General features: G+C 40.6%; 1 protein-coding gene across 4 annotated transcripts in view; it reads left to right on the top strand.

Moving 5' to 3' along the window:
* lrrtm4l1 (leucine rich repeat transmembrane neuronal 4 like 1) overlaps positions 1-25,169 on the top strand; it is a 73,715-nt gene that overhangs the window by 9,768 nt on the left and 38,778 nt on the right. Inside the window, exons 2-3 of one of the 4 annotated variants that reach the window (XR_003272853.2) lie at positions 8,003-9,698; positions 11,063-11,535. Coding sequence is in view for 2 of the 4 variants with exons in the window: in XM_026174307.2 (XP_026030092.1) it covers positions 8,003-9,633; positions 11,063-11,155 (1,724 nt within the window). In the remaining 2 variants the exon portion in view is untranslated. Of the gene's footprint in view, positions 1-8,002; positions 9,699-11,062; positions 11,536-25,169 lie in introns of those variants that run through there. The other 3 variants (XM_026174307.2, XR_003272854.2, XM_026174308.2) reach the window with 3 other exon arrangements.

Here is a 25,169-nt window from a genome sequence, read left to right as displayed (position 1 = left end):
TATATGTTGATTAACTTTAATTGCTCACCCCAAAATTGAGAAAAGTTTCACTTGGGACCTGCCTTCTTGATGCTGACAGCAGTTATTTTGACTGCCGTGTGTTCTGTGTTCTTTGGTTGCCAACAAGTGACTTCAGTTTCTTTAGATTTAGAAAATCCTGATTACAAAATTAGGTCTTAAAGAGTTAATCTATAGGCGTGCCTATTGGCAAATTACAGATTTTGTATTGTCATATTTAAAGAGGCATAAACACACACAAAACCATGCAGCAACAGGTTTCTTTTTTTAAATTTCATGACAAGAACTGCTAAGCTTTCCTGAATGCACGTACCTTTTATAAATTAACAATGCGTAGAGTAGTATAAGCAACAGATTATCAACCAAAATTATTCAGTCATGCTCCCAAAACGGTTGAATTCTCTGCAATTTCCTTGACAAATAGCCAACCAACCCACCAACTGAACATCATATCAGCCACTTTTTTCCCTGTTTGAAGCAACTGATGCAAGAGTTCTTTAAGTGCACTGAAGAGCACTTTGATCTGTTCCCTGTCCAATTCTACATTTGTGAAGGGCGGTGCAAATGTACCTTACTTTTGTTTTGGGTTAACGTGCATAACTTTAAAATCCTGAATGCATACTGCTTTTGTTAAGTTACCAAGATGTTTAATTTATCTTTCCTTTTTTATACGCACTTGTTCACATGGCCACTAGAAGTAAGTTCACTTTTAAGATGTGACTATATTTCATAATAACAGATTTCATTGTTATTATATATGAAATTCCGGTTCAGCAGAAAAGTAGAAATGGAGAAGATCTCAAGGCAAAGAAGCCTTTCAGATGACACTTTGCATCTGCTGGGCAGAATGTCAAAGCATACCCTCAAACAACTGTACAGAGTGGATGCACAAATGGGGTCTACGTGGAACACTCATCAGTCTTCACCCTTATTTATCAAGTTAATGACATAAAAGTTAATTAACATTTGGCTAATTCTTTGCTCCAGTGGTTGCACTTCTTTTCTGTTTGCACACAACTCTATGCCTCTTTTCCTAGTGAAGGTTCCAGCAAGAGCAGCTCTGTCTGTCTTCATTTCCCCATTTAACTGCTATGCTTGAGTAGGTCGTGGACTCAATAGACCTCAGTTACTACGTCTCCCACAAATCCAGACAGAATAACTGAGCTCACAGAATTGACTGCTCATTTCATTTAAAATTTTAATGGATGCTGCCCCATTTAAGCTGTATTTTTCTATTACTGCTATTAAGCTCCACTTTTACATATATTTTGCTCACCATATGCAGTGTATTGTGTATGTAGGACTGGCTGCTTGTCTGTATGCACGTATGTGCAGCTCCAGTAGTAGTAAAATAAGCTTTTATCATAAATCAGCTGTTTTATACTGCTTCATGCTTTCGCTGCGAGTTGAAATTACAGCTGACTCCAATTTTCAAATTAATGGCCGTAAAATAATGGGTTTTAAGTGTGTAAAAGGTACTTCATTTCAATATTGTAATGCCACTGTGTCCAATTAATCACAATTGCATGATAGGCCCCGTGACTGGTAATATGTCACGTTCTTCTGTCCTCTGGAAGTATTTTTAATTCTATGTGCCTTAAATCTGAGTGAACACACTCAATAGTGTAATATATCACACATGCTGTAGTACCATACAGTTTTGCTTGCCTAAGCTCAATCACACATCATACACTTTAAAATTCTTAGATGCTGTGTCAGAACAGAAGTGTCAGGTTAAAAAAGGATGCACAGGAAGTAGGACTGGGAGAAATCGTGTTACCTGAAGCTTTAGGTTATGCAAAAATACAGATTAGAATGTATTATACTCTTTTATTTCTAGACTAAAGCCTCATATTGGGATCAGTATTTCTCACAGTCACATCCTATCTTAATTTAGTTTAGTATGTTGGCATATTTATAGAGAAGAAAGAAAGAGAAAGTGACAATTAAGCCTATAGTGTAGACGGTCTTCTATTTTCCAATTTAAAACAGGCACAGCTGCAGCGAATGTTTAAATATAAAACGCTAACTATACTTTTCTGCCAGTCAATAACCTTTAAAAGCCACCTCATACACCCCTCCTTTTAATGTGTATTATCTTTTATATGGTAGAACATTTAATAAGAAATATTTAGTTTTTTTTTCTTCTTTTTTTTCTCCACACTTTCATTTCTTTGAAGTGCCCCAGCATGTGGCCTGTTGCAGCATGTAGTACTATTGGCCAACCCACTTGGGCACTCTGGGTAATAGCCTTTGCATCAGTGCCTGAGCACTGTGCATTCAAATGAAATATCAACTTGTCTCACCGCCAAGGAAGATGACAGCTGACTCTGCTGGGCCTGCCAGAGACCACTCTGTCCTGGGGGGAGGGGCAGTGTCACTTTTATGGGATTTCGGGAAGGTTGCCACTGGAACCTGGCCTTGGGTGAGGTAATTGGAGAAAATATATATTTTAGGATATTGTGTAATAACTTTAGCTTTTTTTGCATTTGAACCCATTTCAGCTGACATTTAGTGTGCACATTTAAGTGTAACTTCAGCAAATTACCTCTGTTCAGGACGTTGTTGAGCTCCAGGGATACCGGAGCACAGAACTTGTTTCTTAATTAATATTTATGGTCTTCAATTGCATTTTCATCAGCTGCAAATTGTGTTGAAACATTGGTCGCTGCACAAAATAAAAGAAAGTCTGCTCTACTTGTCTCCTACATACTTGACTAAGAGTACAATTCCATCTTATAAGAAATCTGTTTTTAAAACCTTTTATTGCTATTGCAAGAAATCTTTAAATGAAATGCTAAACTAATAAAGGTGGTGTTAAATTTGGTATGGGTTTAGTCTTTTAGAAATTTTTGACACTGTCCCATCTGGGTTTTTTTTTGGTTTTTTTGTTTTGTTTTTTTTTGTTTTTTTTGGCCATCTGAGGCAACAAAAATTATATTTGCATCTAGTTTGGTTGCTGAAACGTTTTCTGTTATGTACATGTTGAGAGTCATTGTGTACATTGAGTGCATAGGAAATATAATCTAGATTATCCTTACTGAATCAGTAAACTAGGTTACTTAATGCATTCACTAAAATATATAATATATTTTGTGGTAGAAGACTACTACTATTTTACTACTACTCCAGCTCGACCAATCATCGGCTTTATATGGATTTAAATTTAGATGTACCCACAGGTCATTGGAAATAAAACCGTTCATCTGTTTATCTTTCTCTGACCTTTGAATTTACTCTTTATGTGTTGACAAAATGTACAATGAGATTTACCGTGGTTCTCATTTTCAAGGTCACTTTTGATTTTTCTTTAAGACTTGTGGTAGTCATTAATGTAGGATTCTTTTTAAAACAAATAGTAAGAGAAAATTAACTTCAAATAAAAGCTAAAGGGTGAAATACACTTTACAAGGCTGTTACATAGGTTATAAGAAGACATTTGCACAAAGTTTAATACAAATCGTTTCTGGCTTATAGGGATTTGTACAGAATCTGATCTGATATTGTCTGTAGTGATGTCACTTGTTGCCTGGAGACTTCCGTTCAAACAAACTCCTACTGCTCTTTGTACTTAATGTAAAATAGGTGGCAGTGGCAAACTGGAGCTTAATGCAATGTTGGTGCTGCTGCACTATGCTGGTTTTGTTGAAATCTCCAAGATGTTAAATCTACAAGATATGAAATCTTTAAAACCCTCCGGCTCTGATTGGTCACGCTCTACTGAGAAGAAGGAGCCTTGCTGCTGGAAAGTTGTAGCTTACCACAAATCCCATATCAAATCTGATCTGCAGGGGAATGGATTTAATATCAACCTGTGGCAGCTCTATTTTATTTAAGCTGTATTTAGATAAAGGTTGTAACTTAATGATTTTCTATATATGATTTTTAATATTTTGGTTGTGTGGGTTTTTTTTTTTTTTTTTTTTTTTTTTTTAACTTTAATAATGACACAAACACAGCTATATTGAAAGACACATTTTATATTATTAAATAATTTATTTGTAATAGTTATCATAGATATATTTACTTATGCCCTGGTGTACATCTAATACGTGAAATCAATGGAAGCCTATGACTGCCTGCATGTAGCACCCCATTTAATTTCTGATTAATGAAACTGTACTGAGAGTAAACATTTCTCTTCATTGTATTCTATAAAGCCTCTCATGGGAACCTAGCGCACATATGTCCAAGGGGCTTTTATTACTATTCTCTCTATGCAGAAATCTATGCTGAACCATTGTGTGCTAATTAAAGACACTGTCATGCGTAGGCGTCTATGAGCCCAGTGGCACATTATTGTGGCTGCATAGCTTTGAGTTTTCTGCCATCTAATAACCTCCTCTTGTTTTTTCATATTTTGCTATTCTTTTTTTAGGAGTACATGCACATGAAATCCCAGATGTAGTTTTAGTGATATGACATTGTGAGGTTGCCCTGGGGTTTTACAACACAGCCAATGTTCCAATGGGATTATCATTTAGGGAAAACTGATGGCTGCGTGTAGTGCAGCAAATGCTTGGAGAGTTCACAAAGTAGTTACAGGAGGTGATGGAAGTGCCACTGCATCTTTTGCTTCAAGGATTAGAGTGATTTATTTATAAAACCATTATTTTTTTGTTGAGTTTATCTTGACTTATTTTCATGCACTCATTTGCTTCCGTTTATTTCCCCCAATAACCTGCTGTACAATTCACAAAATAGCTTTATTCTTGAAATTTATTTACTTATGTTTTGCTATTTTATGATATAATTAAATGTAGAGTGCTGAACTGAATTTGTATGCCTGTCTGGATCATAGCAGGATATGTAAGAAATCTGAAAAGTATTATTTTGAATGATTTTCCTTTTAACAGTCACATAACTCATTAAACACAGGGGAAGGCTGGATGAGATGCTGAAACCAGATAAGTTACTTCAAAGAAAATCTGTACCTCTTATCTCTCAAGATGCAGATTAATGATTTCTTGACATTTTGTGTTATTCTGATAACACACACTTTCTCAAAGTTGGTGTGTGCACTCCCAGTGGCCACAAGGTAATTGTTGTTGGAACACATTAAGACAGTGAAATCGTGTCCTCTAAAGCATAGACTGATGCATAGACTAATTCATGTTCACAGGAGCTGTCGACCAGGTTACCCAATGTAGTTTCCATCCATCTTTCTTTATTGAATGTAATGGAATAATGTAAAATAATAATAATGTATTCTGATTCTTCTATTATAATTTCTCCAAGGAAGGCATGGCAAAAACTGCTAAAACACTGCAAATTTAAAACCGCACTGATTCAGGAAGCGTACAGGAGTAAATCAAATCACTGGTTAAATGTAATTTCCGTAAAGGTCAAAAGTTACCTGCCAGTGTTGAAGTATAGCATAGCTGCATTTTGCAGTTTGTGGTGGCAGCTCATGTATGACATTGGATGTTTGTTGCCCATTTTAGCATGAAATTGTCACTGTGCTGTATGACAACCCCTAAGTTGTGGATTAATGATGCATACTAATATTTTCTGCATACCATTTTCTGCACAGGGGAAAAATTGCCTTTTATTTTCTTACTTTGCAGCTTACAGCAGCAGGTTAGTATAGAGAAAGTGCAAGAGTTGAACTGTACAAAAATTGGATTTTCTGAAGCTAGTAATAAACAATTATTTATTCAACCTCTTTTTAGTTTCATTAATGTAACACAAAATCATTCAGGACAGTTTATACAGTACGAAAGAGAGCTTGTAGTGTTGTAGAGGAAAACCCTGTGATCTTTCCATGAGTAAGCAATTGATAATTGTGAGGAGTAAAAAGACCCACTTAACAAGAAGAAACATTGGGCAGCACCAAACTCAGGGAGGACAGCTTTTGACTCAACTGGGTGGGGTGAGAGGAGAGCAAAGAGGGGGGAAAAAAAAGGTTGATCATTAAGAGATAGCAGACACTGAGCAGGCTGTTGGGGCCAGTAACTACAGACAAGACATGTACAGCTCTGGAACCAGAGATACGGGCAGAAAGGTACAAGAAGAAAGAGGACAGAGAGGAAAGGGCACAAACTGCAGGAGAGAGAATATCACAAAGTTAATTAAATGTAAAAGTGAAGTCTAAAGTGTGGAGAGTAGAGTATAATTACTTAGAACATTATGGGAGGTCCCCATAGCAGCCTGAGCTTATAACGATATTATGATATTACTAAAGGATGACACAGGGATTACAAAAGTCCACCTTAGACATGCCAAACAATACTTTTTCACCATTACTGTGATACAGAATGTGCTCAATTTTGACAGCACTGGATAGTTGAAAGCTGGAAGTTCTAGAGACTTCGGTTATGTGTGGATACGGATATGCAGTCAGGCCCCTTAGTATTTGGACAGTAAGGCGTTTTTGTTTGGGGGTTTTTTTTTCTACTTTTGTAAATCACACAGGGTTTTAAAATCAGTCAAGATTTTATTGAACTGCAGACCTTCAGGTTTAATTCAAAGAATTTACCAAAAGGAATGCATTGTTGTTGTTGTTGTTGTTATGATATCTGTTTATCTTTAATGATGTTGGTCCATCTGTCAGTCCTCAACGTTCTGGAAAGAAATAATCTCAAAGGATTGTTCGTTGAACATAAGTTATCTTATAACTCAGACTCAGAATGTGTTAGGACAGTGATACATCTTTAAACATACAGCCGAATCTGAAATCAAGGTCTGCCTGTCAGCATTGATATGAAGGTGTGTTTACATAATTTGAGTGGTGTGAACTTGTTTTGGTTGTCTTGCTGAATGTCCAAAAAATGTGCCAAGATCTAAGATCAGCTTTAATACTTGGACAATCGCTGCATTTGCATGGCAGATGAGGCTGCCACTGAAGCAACAGGCAGAAGTTGTGCTAAGGCCATGTTGATAGGCTGCACAAGGTCTTAAGGTCCTATATAAAAGACCTGAGATACTATAATCTAATGCAGGGGTGGGCAACTCCAGGCCTTGAGCGCCAGTGTCCTGCAGGTTTTAGATATCACCCTGGGTCAACACACCTGAATTAAATGATTAGTTCATTACCAGGGCTTTGGAGAACTTCAAGACATTTTCAGGAGGTAGCCATTTGAATCAGCTGTGTTGGATCAAGGACACATCTAAAACCTGCAGGACACTGGCCCTCGAGGCCTGGCGTTGCCCACTCCTGGTCTAATGGTATTGTAAATGATTCACAGAGCCATTTGACAGAACAAATGTCATGTAGGGTGTATGAAATCATGGAAGCTTTTTTTTATTCAAAACAACTTGATGAGGGCTAATACTTATTCTGAGAAAATATCTCTTTTACATCATCCTGTAAACCTAAAATGCTGCACATTTAAGCAGTAGGTCTTCTGGTTACTTAATCAGATGTGTATATTTTTTATCATGCTGTTATCGACCTTGAGAAGTCTGTTCAGAATATTCATTTATGAGGAGAACTATATGTCAGTTAGTGTATTTCTTTTAAGAAACCATTGTCATGACCGGTTGGTTACGTAGAACCACTGTCCCAACTGTGTGTTAGGTCATGACATGACTGGCGGGTTTTTGTAAATATGATTCTTTTCATGACATAATGTAAAGAAAAAGAATGTAAAGAGAAGTCATAAAGATACTTAAATAAGGGCCAATCTCAACAGAAACAGAAAAGTACCACTGCTGAATGATAAACTATTTAGATCACTAAAGAAATAATTTAAACAAACAAACAAAAAACCCACAATTTAAAAAAAACATTATATTTACCAGTGTCGAATTTTGAGATCTTTGTAGAAGAGATTTTATATTTAAGTCGTTTTCAATGGATGTATAAAGCTGTTGTTGCACCAGCCCAAGCAACACATTGCTGACTTTGCATGGTAAATCAGTAATAATACTTCTTAGTCCTTTTTGTTTGACAGCATGAATATTTTGAAATTGTAAATATAACTTGATCACCATTCAAATCTTTACGTTTTTCTCTGTATCTCTTTCTCCTAATGTTTTGTAGGTCCATTGCTGTGTGATGGACGACTGACACACCTCCTCTTCCCTTTGCTTCTTCTCTTGCGGGCTCCCCTGTTATTCAGTTTTGGTGAGCGAACATGCCCTAATAGCTGCCGATGTGAGGGAAAAACTGTCCATTGTGATTCATCTGGATTTTTAGATGTTCCAGAAAACATCTCAGTAGGCTGCCAGGGCCTTTCCCTGCGATACAATGAACTGCATACGCTGCTACCATATCAGTTTGCTCACCTCAGCCAGCTTCTCTGGATCTACTTAGACCACAATCAGATTTCAGTTGTTGACAGTCGAGCGTTCCAGGGGGTCCGCAGACTCAAAGAGCTCATTCTGAGCTCCAACAGGATTACAGCCCTACACAATTCAACATTTCATGGAATTCCAAATCTTCGAAGTCTGGACTTGTCCTACAACAAATTAGAAAATCTACAGCCCGGTCAATTCCATGGCTTACGAAAACTACAAAACCTTCACCTACGCTCCAATGGTCTCTCCAACATCCCAATTCGAGCATTTCTGGAGTGTCGAAGTTTGGAGTTTCTGGATTTGGGTTACAATCGAATCAAAGCTCTTACCCGCACAACTTTTCTGGGTCTACAGAAGCTGATGGAGTTACATCTGGAACATAACCAATTCTCTCGGATCAACTTTTTTTTGTTTCCACGTTTAGCCAACCTAAGATCACTTTATCTGCAGTGGAATCGAATTAGGGTGGTCAACCAGGGTCTGCCATGGACATGGTATACACTGCAGAAGCTTGATCTGTCTGGAAATGAAATTCAGACTCTGGACCCAGCTGTGTTTCACTGCTTGCCCAACCTGCAAGTCTTAAACCTGGAATCCAACAAGCTGTCCAATGTGTCTCAGGAGGCAGTGTCAGCGTGGATCTCACTGACCTCAATAAGTCTTGCTGGCAATATCTGGGATTGTGGAACTGGGATATGCCCACTTGTTGCTTGGTTGAGAAATTTTCGGGGTAGTAAAGACACAACAATGATATGCAGCAGCCCAAAGTATCTCCAGGGAGAAAAAGTCATGGATGCTACAAGGAGCCATGGTATTTGTGAGGAAACCGATTACATTCTGACTGAAACACCTTCACCAACATCAGAGCTCATTTCGGAAGCCACTGCCGAACCAACCTTTGGCCCCACAAGTGGCATTCCACCTATGCCACCGACCAGTACCTTTGGTCCTCTCCCACCATTTAGACCTCGACCCATTCCTCATCCTACCTTTCCCGGGCATATGAGCAAAGATCCCAGAGACTCAGTGGTTCGCCCTCGACCCACTCACATACCACCCCCAGAGATAGAGCACATGACTCTGCACAAAGTGGTTGTGGGCAGCGTAGCACTCTTCTTCACCATGTCATTAATCTTGACAGTTTTTTATGTTTTGTGGCGGCGCTACCCAGGTGCAACCAGGTTGCTGCAGCAGAGATCCATGGTGGGACGGAAGCGTCGCAAAAAGAGTCCAGAGCCAGAACAGAACCTCAGCTCCCAGCTCCAAGAGTATTACATGAGCTACAATCCTGCTGCAACACCGGAAGCATTGGAGGTGCTAGGCAATGGCACTGGTTCCTGCACTTGCACAATTTCTGGCTCCAGGGAGTGTGAGGTATGATCGATCGCATCAGCCTAAAAATAAAAACTCAAAATCAAAATACAAGACCCAACAGAGAGGTAAATCCTTTATCAAGTATGTACTGTAAAAACACTAATCACAGTAAAGCACCCTTAACTCTTCATTTAAAGCACGCTTGACTCCAAATGTTAGATGTCTCCAATTATTCCAGTTTTTTATTTTGAAACCGACTCTAAAGGGGAAAATACAAAACAGCTAATCTGATCTGATCTAGGAAAAGAAATCTACATCATGGTCTCAGAGGACTGCATTAACACAATAATTAATGCATGCATAATTTTTTGTTCTCTGAATTATATTGGTTATGGCTTTAATTACCATTCTTTTGCTTGGAATTTATCTTTGTATCACTGGTTATCTGGATGATCTTTTCAAAGCTACCCTTTTGAAAATGTTCTTCATGGTATGTAGACTTGAAAGCACAGGGAATAATTGGAAACTGTCTAACTAATTTGTAGACACTACTCCACATTAGCATTGCATGGCTTAGATGTTTTAAAGCTTTTTTGGCTTGCGTGTTTGGAGGAGTGAGAATGATGTGTTTCTGTGTGCGTGTTTGTGGACTAATGCATAAATGTGTGCCTACATAATTAATTTTTCTATTGAAAAATGCCAAATATACTATATTTAGCATCTATTAAGGTAAAATGGCAAGGGTCTACGAAGTGCAATGCTGTTAAGTAAGAATTTGGTAGTTTTGCTGTCACAAAGTGAGAGCAGCTGATCAATACTAGATAGAACATAAAGTTCAAATATATTGCCTATCGTCAGCTGAACATCCATTATAGATGTCTAAAGTTGATGATCTGCACTGAGTGTGTCTGGCGCACTGCATGCCTCCTCACTTGAGGAAATTTATGTTAATCTGCATAGAGGGGAGGCACTATGGTAATCCCAAAGCTTATGATATGGCTTAAATGAGGAACCCTCTGCTCTGGTAAGGAGTGAATGTATAAACCATTGTAATTACAACCACAAACATGAAGACATGTCTAATTTTGGGACGGAAATTTTACCTTTCAAAGTAATGACTGCACACCTGTGTGTTTTTCACCAATGGGCCCAAGATAGTTTAAGTAAATTAAAATACTTAAAATATTTTTGTCTAAATATTTTATTTTAAATGTGATTGATTTCAATTAAATTGAAAAAAGGGGGAATTGGAGGATACAATACATCAAATAATAGTTTTTTTTCTCTAGCTATCCTAACTCATATTCAAACTTTGTGGGTTCTAATGTGAAAGAGGCTCACTGAGCAAAATGTTTAATTTTGAAATTTAAATTGTTTGGTACTATTCATTTTTACTTGAGCTATAAACTTAATTTTCTCACATTGTGAAGTTATAATATAATAAGTAAATGTCAGTAAGAAAATATATATATTTTTTCCTTCCCTGTAGGTGAAGTCAGCATTACAGATGTGGGGAGGTCGAATGAATTACAGCAAGTCAACCAAATCACCTAATCAAATCAGCCTGTTCCATATACTCTAAGTCGTAACTCACTTGATATTGACAATGGAGCAGGTCCAGCTTTTAACATTTTACATCAACAGTAAAATTGTTTTCAATCTCCTACTTGCAGTTATAGCAGTATTTTTATTCCAGTTTTCCTCATGGCATATGTTTACAAGGACCTATTGACAGTTACAATGGTAGCTGGTTTGCTTTCATGATTCACTTTCATGATATTGGGCTATTGTAGAGTTCAGTCATAATGCACTGCATTATGATCGAATGGATAATGTCAGCAGTAACGATAAAGAGAAATGTACGAGGATTAAATTGATTTCAAGTGCTCCCAAGGTTTAAAAAAAATGGTGTGTGTGTTAAAATGACATGTACTTACATACAGAATAAACAAATGGCGATCAGTTTCATGCATAGATTTTTGTGAGCAAAGCAGCTAATCAAGCAGTCTGACTTCAAGGATGAATGAAGGAGCACTTCAAAGATGCAGTCCAGTGGTTAAGGGGTGAAACTAATGTCAAATCTAAAGCCAATTAGGATGCTATTCATCCAGAGGGTTATGGCTTCTTTCAAAAATTCTCCACTTCCCCTTTGGTGCTTATTCAGTTTCAATTACAAGATGTCTTGGTGGCATAGAGGAGGTGTTTTGATATCTCTTTCCCAAAGCTTGTAATATTTGCTGAAGAAATCTCAATTTTGTGCAATGAGCCATAGCTTGAATGGATGTTTGCCCCTAAACTTTACTAGTACCCCAAAACTACGCCAATTGAAAACTCTTAAAAGAAACATACCTTTGCTTTTGTAAATAGAGAATCAGATGCCTGATTACGCCTGGGTTTGACCAATGCTAATCTACCCTCCAGAGATCAGAAACACAGCTGTATAGCTTTTCTCTGCTCTGAATAAATGAATCTGGGGCTCATCAGTTGCAAATGAAAACCAGCCAATAAAAGGTATCTTGCTCACTTGCATACTATGAAGGTTTTTTAAGCATTTCTTACCCTGCTACAAGGCCAAGCATCCAACACGCATTTACGCTGAACAAAGGACATTATGTTAAATTTACATATCTTTAGGCCGATTTTATTCAGTGGAGTATTTGCGGTTTTTTTCTGAACAAGGATGTTATTAACTTTTCACTGTAGAGAATAATGTGGGAAAACAAACTCAGTTAATAAAGTTAATTCTCACTTTCAAAATCCTACTTGGAATTTGGTAAAAAGCATTTAGATTAATAGTTTGTTGGGCTTTTTTTCATTGTTTTGTTTTTATAGATGTATTCAAATTCCAAAGAAGTCCATAACATCAGAGTTAGGTTCTTTGTAAAGAATTGAAAAAATGAATGTCTTTTAAAGATAAAAAAGTATTGTATACTTCATTTGAAAAGATTAAGAGATCTATATTTGTACAGTGTCTTGTGACTGCTGTGTTAGTCACCAGCACACAGCTTGACTCCAGTTTGATACAAACAAAAGCAATGCTCTGATTCTCTTTTAACTGCAAATATTTCTGTAGCAATCAGTGTCAGTGTAAGTATTGTTTCTCTCCACATAACCATAATCCAAATCTCATCATCTCAAAAACGATCTTTCCTTTTCAACATCACTGACGGTGTCTACAGTAGTTTGCTTGGGGGCGTTCTACACTGTTGCCTATTTCAGCCGTTTAATAATTGAGAAGCTGGTGTCAGCCTGGTTTAGTTTGATGAAAGTGCCATCTTGCTGGCTGTGCCTTTCATTACGGCTGTGTGCAACGCCAGCAGTCCCTTTTGGGTGGCAATGGGGACAAACAAAAGCTAGCACAACACATTTACTCTGGTGTGGCTAGAATTCGGTGAGGTATTCTGACTGACACGGCCCAGCAGGAGACAAGTCGATGTCTTTTTTACTTACATCCTAAAGATTTTGAGGCAAGAAACTCAACACTTAAAAGCCTGTGCAGCTCCAGAGGTTTGGGGGTTTTTTTTGGGGGGGGGGGGGGGGGGGTTTCACAGGTTGAGGTTAGCTGCAGTTATGCATGGCGTTTGCTGAGATCACCAAAATGGATCAGTAATACACCATGTACAGAATTCAAATATGGGCAGGTCTCTCATGTAGGAGTTGTGGAAAATTTACAGCTATTGGAGAAAAAAAAAAAACAGCTTTAGACGTGGTGCCTAAATGATTGCAAGCATTACCACAAATAGAAATGAAACACGGCTTATTTCAGGAAGCTCATATGTGTGGGTATACTCTGCTATTCGAGATCCACAACTATCATCCTATTCATCTTATTAAAACTTCCCTTGAAGCTTTAATAAGCCCTGGTAGGCCTATTGACTCATTGTTTCTATACCAAAATAGTGATGTTCATGAATCTTCAAAATAGTGAATGCTGAAGTTTAATTTACATAATAGCATTACATTAACAGGCGGCATGAAGTTTAAAGCATAAATGGGTGACTCTTTTAAATATTAGAATGATAATCTTTGCCTTCTGATTCATTTTGTTGCTGATCACATTCGGTTGGCAACACAGTGCTGTATTTCATTGTAGATGGGTTCAGCTACTTTGAAATATTGGAAAAATTGGAATAGTCTTTGTTATAACACTGAATATGTTTCAATCACATTTTTATATTTCTAAAATTATTTTCTAAATCTCTGGAATGCCTTTTAAATAATAAAAAATGATACCTCAGTTAATACACAATTTATTATAATTAAACTGAAAAAAAAAATCAATGTAATTTAAGAAACATTTCTTTCTGTCAGCAGTAAAACAACTATTAACAAATTCTGTTATAAAGTGATATTGTAAAAGGTCAATTATACATATTTTGACATAGCTACAATTATAAGAAAAAGATAGTAGTAAAACATACGAGCATGGTTGCAGTGTGAGCATTACGTCATGCTGCTCAGCTCTGTGGCTATAATATAGCAGTGCACAGTTTGAACTCATTGTATTCAGTTTTGGTGTTGATAAAGTTGACAATTCTGCCCAGACAATGAAATTCACAGACTCTGTGTGTGAGCTATAATAACAGGCGAATTGGTTCATCTTGTTTATTTATTTTTTTTTAAAGATGTTTTTGCTGCATTTCTTTTTAAGACTTCAAAGCATAAATTAACTTCATCTTGGGCTTGTTTGTGATCCTCGTACATGTTGACAGATTATTGAGTAGTACAAATTGTTACACATACCTATAGGGCAGTTAAAATAAATAATACTGGGATGCATATTTTGATCTTAAGAGCTCTTTACATGTATTTTTGGTAAGCAGTTGTAATGATTTTAATGTTGTACAGTATTGTGTTGTATGTGTGTGGAAAGGCAATCATATATGTTTAAAATACTGTTATAATAGCACGCTTTGACATAAACAGTCACTAAAACAGTTTAAGAAATCAACATGAGGTGAGTGATGTTTGATTGTCCCATAGGAGAAACTGAAAAAGTAGATTTGGCAGTTCATTCTCTCATTGGTCTTTCCTCAAGCGATCCCTGCTTCTGGGAGATACTGTGCTGGTATCCTACCCCCACCCTTTACGTTAACATGGCTTTGAAGAGAGGCGGGTGTTACACAGTCAGCCCCAGCGTACACTTTGCATGTCCCCTGGCTAATTTCCCCTCTAGTCCCGTTCCACTTGACAGGCGTTCTTCCAAAAACCATTTAGAAGAACACTTTCATTTTCCGCTCTCTCTCCCCTTTACCTCATCAGCTCTAAGGAACCATTAAGAGCTTAAGTGCAAGCAGGCATACACTACTGAGAAAGATCTCAATGAATATACAGTAAGTCTCACACCCCTGATTCCAGTTTAGTCATTTGCTCCCTCACTTCCCCTCCTGCCCCAAATTCTCCCTTGCAGGCACTAAAACAGCTTTTAATATGTGCATCATGCAATCCTCTCCGGTCTTACATTATTAAATTCATCATTTCTGTGATCGAGCAAGATAGAGTTTAAAGTAACTGAATTATTAAGAGTTTTTTTGGTCTATAGTAAGCTTTCTGTCTTGTTTTCTCTTGTTTTTTAAACTTTCTGTGTCTTATGCTCCAGAGAGCAAGATCCTGCTGCTCCTGTCAGCCAATAACTGAACCTCTTTTAATGGAAACGGAGGGCTAATGAGGGAGCGATATATATTTCTGGCTGCACGGCCCAAGTATTTTTCCAGTTGACATAACAGAGAAAAACTGCAAAACATCTTACTTTATCATCATTTAAAATGGCGGACAGTTGGAACAGCTGCTTGTATGACAATGCCAAGATGTCCCTTGGTGAGAAGTATTTCCACTTCTTCGGTGCAACAAACCTCTTAGCCCTCTCAGAGGGACAATTTCATGCCCTCTTCCCTCGATTGCTGGGTCATCCTCAAAAGAACTCCCAGGAAGGTTGTGCTGGATGATGATGCATGTACTAAAATGTAGATGTGATTCTGCACCCTAGGCACTCCCTCCTATCTCACATGAAGAGATGCAGTCATACATACACAACACAAACCCCGGTGAGTGGTGTATTCTTAGCAGCTTCTGGAGCCTGATTTGGCCCTGGAGCTAAGACAAATAAGGATCTTCTGTTTTACTGGATATCACACCAAAAACAGAGAGGAGATTCTATAGTATATTTTTTTGAACAGTTTTTAGACTGAAAAGGGGAAAACAGCTCAGTGGCACCTTATATAAAAGATCCACCTCCGCGTTTGCCCTAAATTGAATTTTCTAATCTGCTACCTGCCCCCCTCCTCTCCCTTCTTCTTGCCGTTGGCTTTGGCAGCCACTGTATACTTCATCCTCAGATAACAGTAGCATCAACCCGCCCACCTCACTTGTTCTGTCAAAAACACACAAATATCTTGTTTTGCTTCAGTCTTAATAACTGCAAAGCTGGCACATGTACACACGTACTAAAATGTGCAGATACAAAAATGAGAATAAGGATAACTCACTATGTCATCACATTCACTGCAGAGACAGGTCGAAAAAGATATTAACATATATACAGTGGGGCAAAAAAGTATTTAGTCAGCCACCGATTGTGCAAGTTCCCCCACCTAAAATGATGACAGAGGTCAGTAATTTGCACCAGAGGTACACTTCAACTGTGAGAGACAGAATGTGGAAAAAAAAATCCATGAATCCACATGGTAGGATTTGTAAAGAATTTATTCGTAAATCAGGGTGGAAAATAAGTATTTGGTCAATAAAAAAAAATACAACTCAATACTTTGTAACATAACCTTTGTTGGCAATAACAGAGGTCAAACGTTTACTATAGGTCTTTACCAGGTTTGCACACACAGTAGCTGCTATTTTGGCCCATTCCTCCATGCAGATCTTCTCGAGAGCAGTGATGTTTTGGGGCTGTCGCCGAGCAACACGGACTTCCAACTCCCGCCACAGATTTTCTATGGGGTTGAGGTCTGGAGACTGGCTAGGCCAATCCAGGACTTTCAAATGCTTCTTACGGAGCCACTCCTTTGTTGCCCGGGCGGTGTGTTTTGGATCATTGTCATGTTGGAAAACCCAGCCTCGTTTCATCTTCAAAGTTCTCACTGATGGAAGGAGGTTTTGGCTCAAAATCTCACGATACATGGCCCCATTCATTCTGTCCTTAACACGGATCAGTCGTCCTGTCCCCTTGGCAGAAAAACAGCCCCATAGCATGATGTTTCCACCCCCATGCTTCACAGTAGGTATGGTGTTCTTGGGATGCAACTCAGTATTCTTCGTCCTCCAAACACGACGAGTTGAATTTATACCAAAAAGTTCTACTTTGGTTTCATCTGACCACATGACATTCTCCCAATCCTCTGCTGTATCATCCATGTGCTCTCTGGCAAACTTCAGACAGGCCTGGACATGCACTGGCTTCAGCAGCGGAACACGTCTGGCACTGCGGGATTTGATTCCCTGCCGTTGTAGTGTGTTACTGATGGTGACCTTTGTTACTTTGGTCCCAGCTCTCTGCAGGTCATTCACCAGGTCCCCCCGTGTGGTTCTGGGATCTTTGCTCACCGTTCTCATGATCATTTTGACCCCACGGGATGAGATCTTGCGTGGAGCCCCAGATCGTGGGAGATTATCAGTGGTCTTGTATGTCTTCCATTTTCTGATGATTGCTCCCACAGTTGATTTTTTTCACACCAAGCTGCTTGCCTATTGTAGATTCACTCTTCCCAGTCTGGTGCAGGTCTACAATACTTTTCCTGGTGTCCTTCGAAAGCTCTTTGGTCTTGGCTATGGCGGCGTTTGGAGTCTGACTGTTTGAGGCTGTGGACAGGTGTCTTTTATTCAGATGATGAGTTCAAACAGGTGCCATTCATACAGGTAACGAGTGGGGGACAGAAAAGCTTCTTCCAGAAGACGTTACAGGTCTGTGAGAGCCAGAGATTTTCCTTGTTTGAGGTGACCAAATACTTATTTTCCACCCTGATTTACGAATAAATTCTTTACAAATCCTACCATGTGAATTCATGGATTTTTTTTTCACATTCTGTCTCTCACAGTTGAAGTGTACCTCTGGTGCAAATTACTGACCTCTGTCATCATTTTAGGTGGGGGAACTTGCACAATCGGTGGCTGACTAAATACTTTTTTGCCCCACTGTAACTAGACACACTGACATAGGTAAATTGTTTAGTAATTATGCATTTAATGTTAGTAAAGCAACTGACAAATGTAGCAAGGATAAAGAAAATAAAGGTAGGAAAAAAAAAAAGGTAAGGAACTTGCAACAAATGTTTCTGGCCATTCTTGAACTGTAATAGCAGGCAGTCTGACCTCTGCGACACGTATGTTAAGTTAGTAAGCAACAGCAAAAAAATAGGTGAATAAACATATATTGAACCTCTGTCTTAATGTGACACTCATATGCCATATGCGTTTCATACCATTTACTGCCTTAAACTGAATCAATCAATAGATCAAAAATGAATGGGCAGTTCTTGTCACCTTCATAGTCAGCAGGATTTATTTCAACAACACCCATCTAGTCAAGAGCGTGTCTGTTTCATGCCAGAAGCCACAAAACCTCATTAAGTGTCATCACACAAAAAAGGGGATTTCTTTTTTTTTTTTTTTTTTTTTAAATGAAACTAACTTCTTAAAAAATTTAATATTACTTAAAATTAAGCCACACAGTATGAAATTAACTTCAAAAATGAATCTACTTTGTATTGACTTTCCATTTGCCTGCAGTGCTAGTCTTGCAGAATACAGCAATTCATCTCCAGCACACTTCTTCATCCTGCTCTTATTTAATACAAGTAAATGGGTGTAAATGGGTGTGGAAGACAGTGCCCTAAAGCTAGTGAAGCAATAAGATCTTTGTGTGATTGGCTAAGTAGTTAATAAACAACTCACGTAAGACGTTGTCCTTGCTTTTTATTGCTGATACTCTTAGTAGTTTTTAACCAGAAACTTTTATCCGCTATTCTCCATTCTTTGAAGAAACAATGGTGTGTTGAGAAAAGATTTTCAAATTAAGTAGGAATGCTGGGATGTGGGATAAAGTCTGTTGCCTTCAGTTGAGATTTTTCTCAATTGTATTTGAGACGGTTTTCTTTGCAGCATTGTGCAGCTGAACAAAACTCCAGCAATAACCTAGCATGCAAATGCCAAGATGGAGAAATGCATATGGTTTGTTGGGATGAGACTGCTGATTCTTCATATTAGGTTTAGCAGAATACATTTACTCAGGTAGAGAATTATGAAGTGCAGTAAATACATGTGTCTTTCTACCAAACAGTGTGGCGAGGAGTGGTAGTAGCACAAAATCCACATGTACATTTATGTTGGGTGGCGGCCAGGAGCGGAGGCCCTGGCGGACTGACCCCCGGCTGCCAAGACTGGCAATGGGGACATAGAATGTCACCTCTCTGGTGGGGAAGGAGCCTGAGTTAGTGCGTGAGGTTGAGAGGTACCGGCTAGATATAGTCGGGCTCACCTCTACACATGGCTTGGGCTCTGGAACCAGTCTCCTGGAGAGGGGCTGGACTCTGTCTCAGTCTGGAGTTGCCCCTGGTGAGAGGCGGCGGGCTGGGGTGGGTATCCTAATATCCTCTCGGCTTGCTGCCGGTACGTTGGGGTTTTTCCCGGTGGACGAGAGGGTTTGTTCCCTGCGCCTTAGGGTCGGGGAACGGGTCCTGACTGTCATCTGCGCTTATGCGCCGAGTGGCAGTTCAGAGTACCCAGCCTTCTTAGAGTCCCTGGGGGGGGGGGGGGGGGGTGCTGGAGGGTGCTCCACCTGGAGACTCTGTTGTCCTGCTGGGAGACTTCAATGCTCACGTGGGTAACGACAGCGAGACCTGGAGGGGCGTGATTGGGAGGAACGGCCTCCCTGATCTGAACCCGAGCGGTGCTCTGTTATTGGACTTCTGTGCTAACCACAGTTTGGCCATAACGAACACCCTGTTTGAACATAAGAGTGTCCATAAGTGCACGTGGCACCAGGACGCTCTAGGCCGTAGGTCGATGATCGATTTTGTAATCGTATCAGCAGATCTGCGACCATATGTTCTGGACACTCGGGTAAAAGAGAGGGGCTGAGCTGTCAACTGATCACCACCTGGTGGTGAGTTGGATCAGGTGGCGGGGGAGGACGCTGGACAGACCTGGTGCACCTAAACGCGTAGTGAGGGTGTGCTGGGAACGTCTAGCAGAGGCCCCAGTCTGCGAGATCTTCAACGCACACCTCCGGCAGAGCTTCAACAGCATTCCGAGGGAGACCGGGGACATTGAGTCCGAATGGACCATGTTCAGTGTCTCCATTGCCGAAGCTGCTGCATTGAGCTGCGGCCGCAAGGTGGTGGGTGCCTGCCGTGGTGGTAATCCCCGAACCAAATGGTGGACACCAGAGGTGAAGGGAGCCACCAGGCTGAAGAAGGAGTCCTATCGGGCTTGGCTAGCCTGTGGGACTCCGGAGGCAGCCGACAGGTATCGACAGGCCAAGCAGAATGCGGCTCGGGCAGTGGCTGAAGCAAAAACTCGGGTGTGGGAGGAGTTCGGAGAGGCCATGGAAAAAGACTTTCGGACTGCCTCGAAGAGATTCTGGCAAACCGTCAGACGTCTCAGGAGGGGAAAGCGGTGCTCTACCTGCACTGTGTATAGTGCTGGCGGAGCGCTGCTGACGTCGACTGAGAAAATTGTCAGGCGGTGGAAGGAATACTTCAAGGACCTCCTTAATCCCACTGACACGTCTTCCGAGGAGGAAGCAGAGTCTCGGGATGAGGGGAATGACCCGCCAATTTCCGGGGGCGAGGTCACTGAGGCAGTTAAACAACTCCTTGGTGGCAGAGCCCCTGGTGTTGATGAGGTCCGCCCCGAGTTCCTGAAGGCTCTGGACGTTGTAGGGCTGTCCTGGTTGACACGCCTCTGCAATGTTGCGTGGAGATCAGGGGCAGTACCTGTGGACTGGCAGACCGGGGTGGTGGTCCCCATCTTTAAGAAAGGGGACCGGAGGGTGTGTTCCAACTACAGGGGGATCACACTCCTCAGCCTCCCTGGGAAAGTCTATGCCAGGGTGCTGGAAAGGAGAGTTCGTCCGTTAGTCGAACCTCGGATACAGGAGGAACAATGCGGTTTTCGTCCTAGTCGCGGAACACTGGACCAGCTCTTTATCCTCTCCAGGATACTTGAGGGTGCATGGGAGTTTGCCCAACCAGTCTACATGTGTTTTGTGGACTTGGAGAAGGCATTCGACCGTGTCCCTCGGGGTGTCCTGTGGGAGGTGTTGCGGGAATATGGGGTGTCTGGCCCATTGCTACGGGCCATTCGATCCCTATACAACCGTTGCAAGAGCTTGGTTCGCATTGCCGGCAATAAGTCGGATTCGTTCCCGGTGGGTGATGGGCTTCGCCAGGGCTGCCCTTTGTCTCCGGTTCTGTTCATAATTTTTATGGACAGGATTTCTAGGCGCAGCCAAGTGGCGGAGGGCTTTCGCTTTGGTGGCCTCAGAATCTCATCTCTGATTTTTGCAGATGATGTGGTTCTGTTGGCTTCATCGGGTGAAGGCCTCCAGCTCGCACTGGAATGGTTCGCAGCCGAGTGTGAAGCAGCGGGAATGAGGATCAGCACCTCCAAATCTGAGGCCATGGTTCTCAGCCGGAAAAGGGTGGAGTGCCCACTCCGGGTCGGGGATGAGTTCCTGCCCCAAGTGGAGGAGTTCAAGTATCTCGGGGTCTTGTTCGCGAGTGATGGGAGAAGGGAGCCGGAGATCGACAGACGGATTGGGGCTGCAGCTGCAGTAATGCGGACGTTGCACCGGTCCGTCGTGGTGAAGAGGGAGCTGAGTGTAAAAGCGAAGCTCTCAATTTACCGGTCGATCTACGTCCCTACCCTCACCTATGGCCACGAGCTGTGGGTAGTGACCGAAAGAACGAGATCGCGGATACAAGCGGCAGAAATGAGCTTCCTCCGAAGGGTGGCTGGCCTCTCCCTTAGGGTGAGAAGTTCGGCCATCCGGGAGGGGCTCAGAGTAGAGCAGCTGCTCCTCCACATCGAAAGGAGCCAGCTGAGGTGGTTCGGGCATCTGACAAGGATGCCCCCTGGGCGCCTCCTGGGTGAGGTGTTCCAGGCATGTCCCACCGGGAGGAGGCCCCGGGGCAGACCCAGGACACGCTGGAGAGATTATATCTCTCGGCTGGCCTGGGAACGCCTTGGTATTCCCCCGGACAAGCTGGAGGAGGTGGCTGGGGAGAGGGAGGTCTGGGCCTCTTTGCTTAGGCTGCTGCCCCCGCGACCCGACCCCGGACAAAGCGGATGACGATGGATGGATGAATGGATGGATGGACATTTATGATTTCAGCTTAATGCAAATACCAGTATGGAAACATTGTCATTCACAAGGGTATCAAATACTCACATTTTCAAAGCCAGTAGCATCAGACTGATATTAACAAGGTTTCCTTTGGTATTGGTGTCTTGATCAGGCTGAGTGTTGGCTATATTAAAGTTCAACATTCCAAGGGCACTGCTAGTTATAGGTTAACTGGCTAAGTTAACTCACTGAGTTAATCCAGGGAAAATGGTACAGCCAGTGCAATACACACCAGTGTCGAAGGACAAAAAAAAAAAAGTATGATATTTCAGACTGGACCAAAGCAGCAGACCAAACGTCCACTGCAGGGCCTAAATATGCTGTACTTTATGGAGCTGATTCTTTTTTCTTCTCCATGATGATCCTTGTAATCGTCTTTCAAACCCTCACAATGAATCTTTACTCATTAGTTGGAGCCCTGTAGTGTAGCATTCTAATTCTGCAGGGAATAAGCATCCACAACTATCTTCCCATTTGTCTTATTAAAACTTCCCTTGTAGCACCTTTTGATTCCTCATTGCTGTTTTATTTCCAACTGTGAAGCATTTGAGTTTAGAAAATGTGAGAAAATAAAGGCTGAAGGAAGTCGGCTGGAATGAAAATGTGGAACAAGGAGGCACTATGCCATTTGTGCTATTTATATCATTAAGAGGTTGGTGGCTAATGTGCAGCCAGGCAAGGAATCCCATGAAATCACCTCTATGTAGGAAGAGCATGGCTGTAGTAGCATAAGAGGGTTTACAGCAATGACCAGTGTATCCTGACAAGCTGTCTGCGCTAGACAGACTGTACCCTATGAACCTTGAAACTGTGTGAAGGTAGTTTAGTCATAAAAAATACTTCGTTGTTCTCTTCAAAAGACATAGGTTAGAGTAATTAATTGTGTGTCAATAGTTTGAACTGCACAATGCTTTTTGGTTATGAAATCTCAAAGAGTTATTTTGGGCTCCAAGGCCTATCAGGTAAAAATAAAAAAACCCACCAATTTAACCAATTCAAACGGTTTTACATACATTTTTTAAAGTAAGTACAATATTATTTTTGCCTTCTTTATGCATTGCAACTTTTGTGCAGAACTGGGGGGGTATTGTTTTTTTGTTTTTTTTTTGTGTGTGTGTGTTGTTGTTTTTGTTAGGGGGGTGGGGGTGTGTGTGTGTGTGTGTGTGGGGGGGGGGGTTCTCTCCTCCTGCGCAAAGTTGCTGGTTCTTTCTCTACAAATGTTTAAATCATTAAAGTGTGGTTTCCTAAAGGAAACAGAAATATTTGAGGAGATCACATATTTTTAAATGGCTCCCTATAGGCACAATTTTCTTTTTGAAAATCCACATCCACCCATGAAAAAAGCATGTCTTAGTAGACCAGAATAATGCTGCCTGAAGTGCCTTTTCTACTCAAAGTGACCCGTGCTAGTTTAAAAAGTTTAAATAAAATACCTATAGCCTACCTCACACACCTCTTACATTTATGTTGCCCTGTGCTTTCTATGAGTAATGGCTGCATGGCTACTGTTTGTAATAAATTTTGCTACTTAATTAAATTATCACTAATTGATCTTGCATATTATCTGAAGACATCCTCTGTGTGAACAAATTAATCCCACTTCCCGTCATTATATTGCTGTTTCCATGGTCCTGTGGTGCACCCTGTGTGACTGTGTCTTATAACAGGGTGAAATGGCACTTGGTAGGTTAAATCGTGACTCAAAAATGGCTGTAGGTTATCTGTCTCTCCGTGTTACCCATGTGAGTAGTGACCTGCGGTTGGTGAGCCCTGCCTCTTTCCCAGTGTCAGTTAGGCACAGCGACTCCATGACTTTGAGGATGACTGGAGCTATGGAGCTATTTTTATTTATTTATTTTTATCTAATTACATGCATGTATTATAACTGCATTTTCTTCCTCATTGTATTGATTCAGCACGGGTCCATTTTGACATGATAGCATCACACACCACCTACAGCTTTGTCATATACACTTCTTAACACTTTAAAAATGCATCAGATCTCAATAGAAAAAAACCCAAAACAAGACAAAAAACACATGCTGAATATCTGTCTATCCTGATATAGACCGGGTAGCGTGTTAGGAATGAAAGGATGCCACATCGTTTAATGAAAATAAAACGTGCCTGTATCCATGCCTCACAATGTTGTGGCATGCTCCTAATGAGATGACGGACAGTGTCATGGAGGATATCCTCCCAGATCTGTTCCAGGCAGTCACTGAGCTCCCGGACAGTCTGAGGTGCAAGCTGGTGGTGTCAGATGTGATGGAACAAATGTCCCAGAGGTGTTCTGCTGGAGCTTGGGGGCCTGACAATGGTTTAAATTCCTTCATCCTCCAGGGACTGCCTGCTTTCATGTCTGTAACATGTTCTCAGGGGGAACCCTGCTTATGACTTTTTTTGATCAGACATTCACACCAGTGGCTTGCTAAAAGTAACTTTGTAGTCCTCCATCAAAGTTAATGCTATACTTCCCTGATGGGTTGAGGACCTTCTATGGCCCTGTCCAGCTCTTCTACAGTAACTGCCTATCTCCTGGACTCTCCTGCATTATTAGTGGTGATCATTTTTGGATAAGAATGTGTAAAGTTAGTTTTATATTCTGGTTCATAATATAATGTACATTCAAGTTTTGTTAAATGTCACATTGAGGCTGTCATTTATTAACTGCTGAGTATGACACTGTCACTAGTAGTTGCATTTGGAGTGCTACTTGCACTTTTGCACCCTCTGGCAAGTGTCAACAGCCACTTCAGTAGAAAAAAGGGGAAAGGAAAACAATATCTCCTGTAGCTGTTTGGCAGTTCGTCAGGATAAAATCTTATTATGTCAGACAGTCAAAAGTGATTTGGAACATGTGAACATGTTTTGCATAAAACAAAAAGAAAAAAACACAACAATGTCGTAATGAATTAACTAAGCTAAAATACCTGGTAGTAAAAGGAATAATAGCCAAATTCCTACTACATTTAGATGCATTTAAATTTCTGCGGCCTGCTCTTACTATTAGAGACTTTTTTTTGTATTAAACAAATTTTGTCACGGTTGATTAAGGCTCTGAAGTGAGGAAAGTAATGATGGATAGATATGTTTGGCTTGTAAATAGTACATCTATTTTTGAAAAATAGAGATAAAAATTATATGTCATCAAATTATGTATACCAATAGGAAATGACACGTAGGCTTTTTGATCGAAAGAACCACTGTAGATTCAGAGGAGGAAACGTGTATGAGTAAT

This window comes from Astatotilapia calliptera, chromosome 7 (genome assembly GCF_964374335.1).
Source record: "Astatotilapia calliptera chromosome 7, fAstCal68.1, whole genome shotgun sequence".
NCBI lineage: Eukaryota > Metazoa > Chordata > Actinopteri > Cichliformes > Cichlidae > Astatotilapia > Astatotilapia calliptera.
This window is presented reverse-complemented; position numbering and strand designations above follow the sequence as displayed.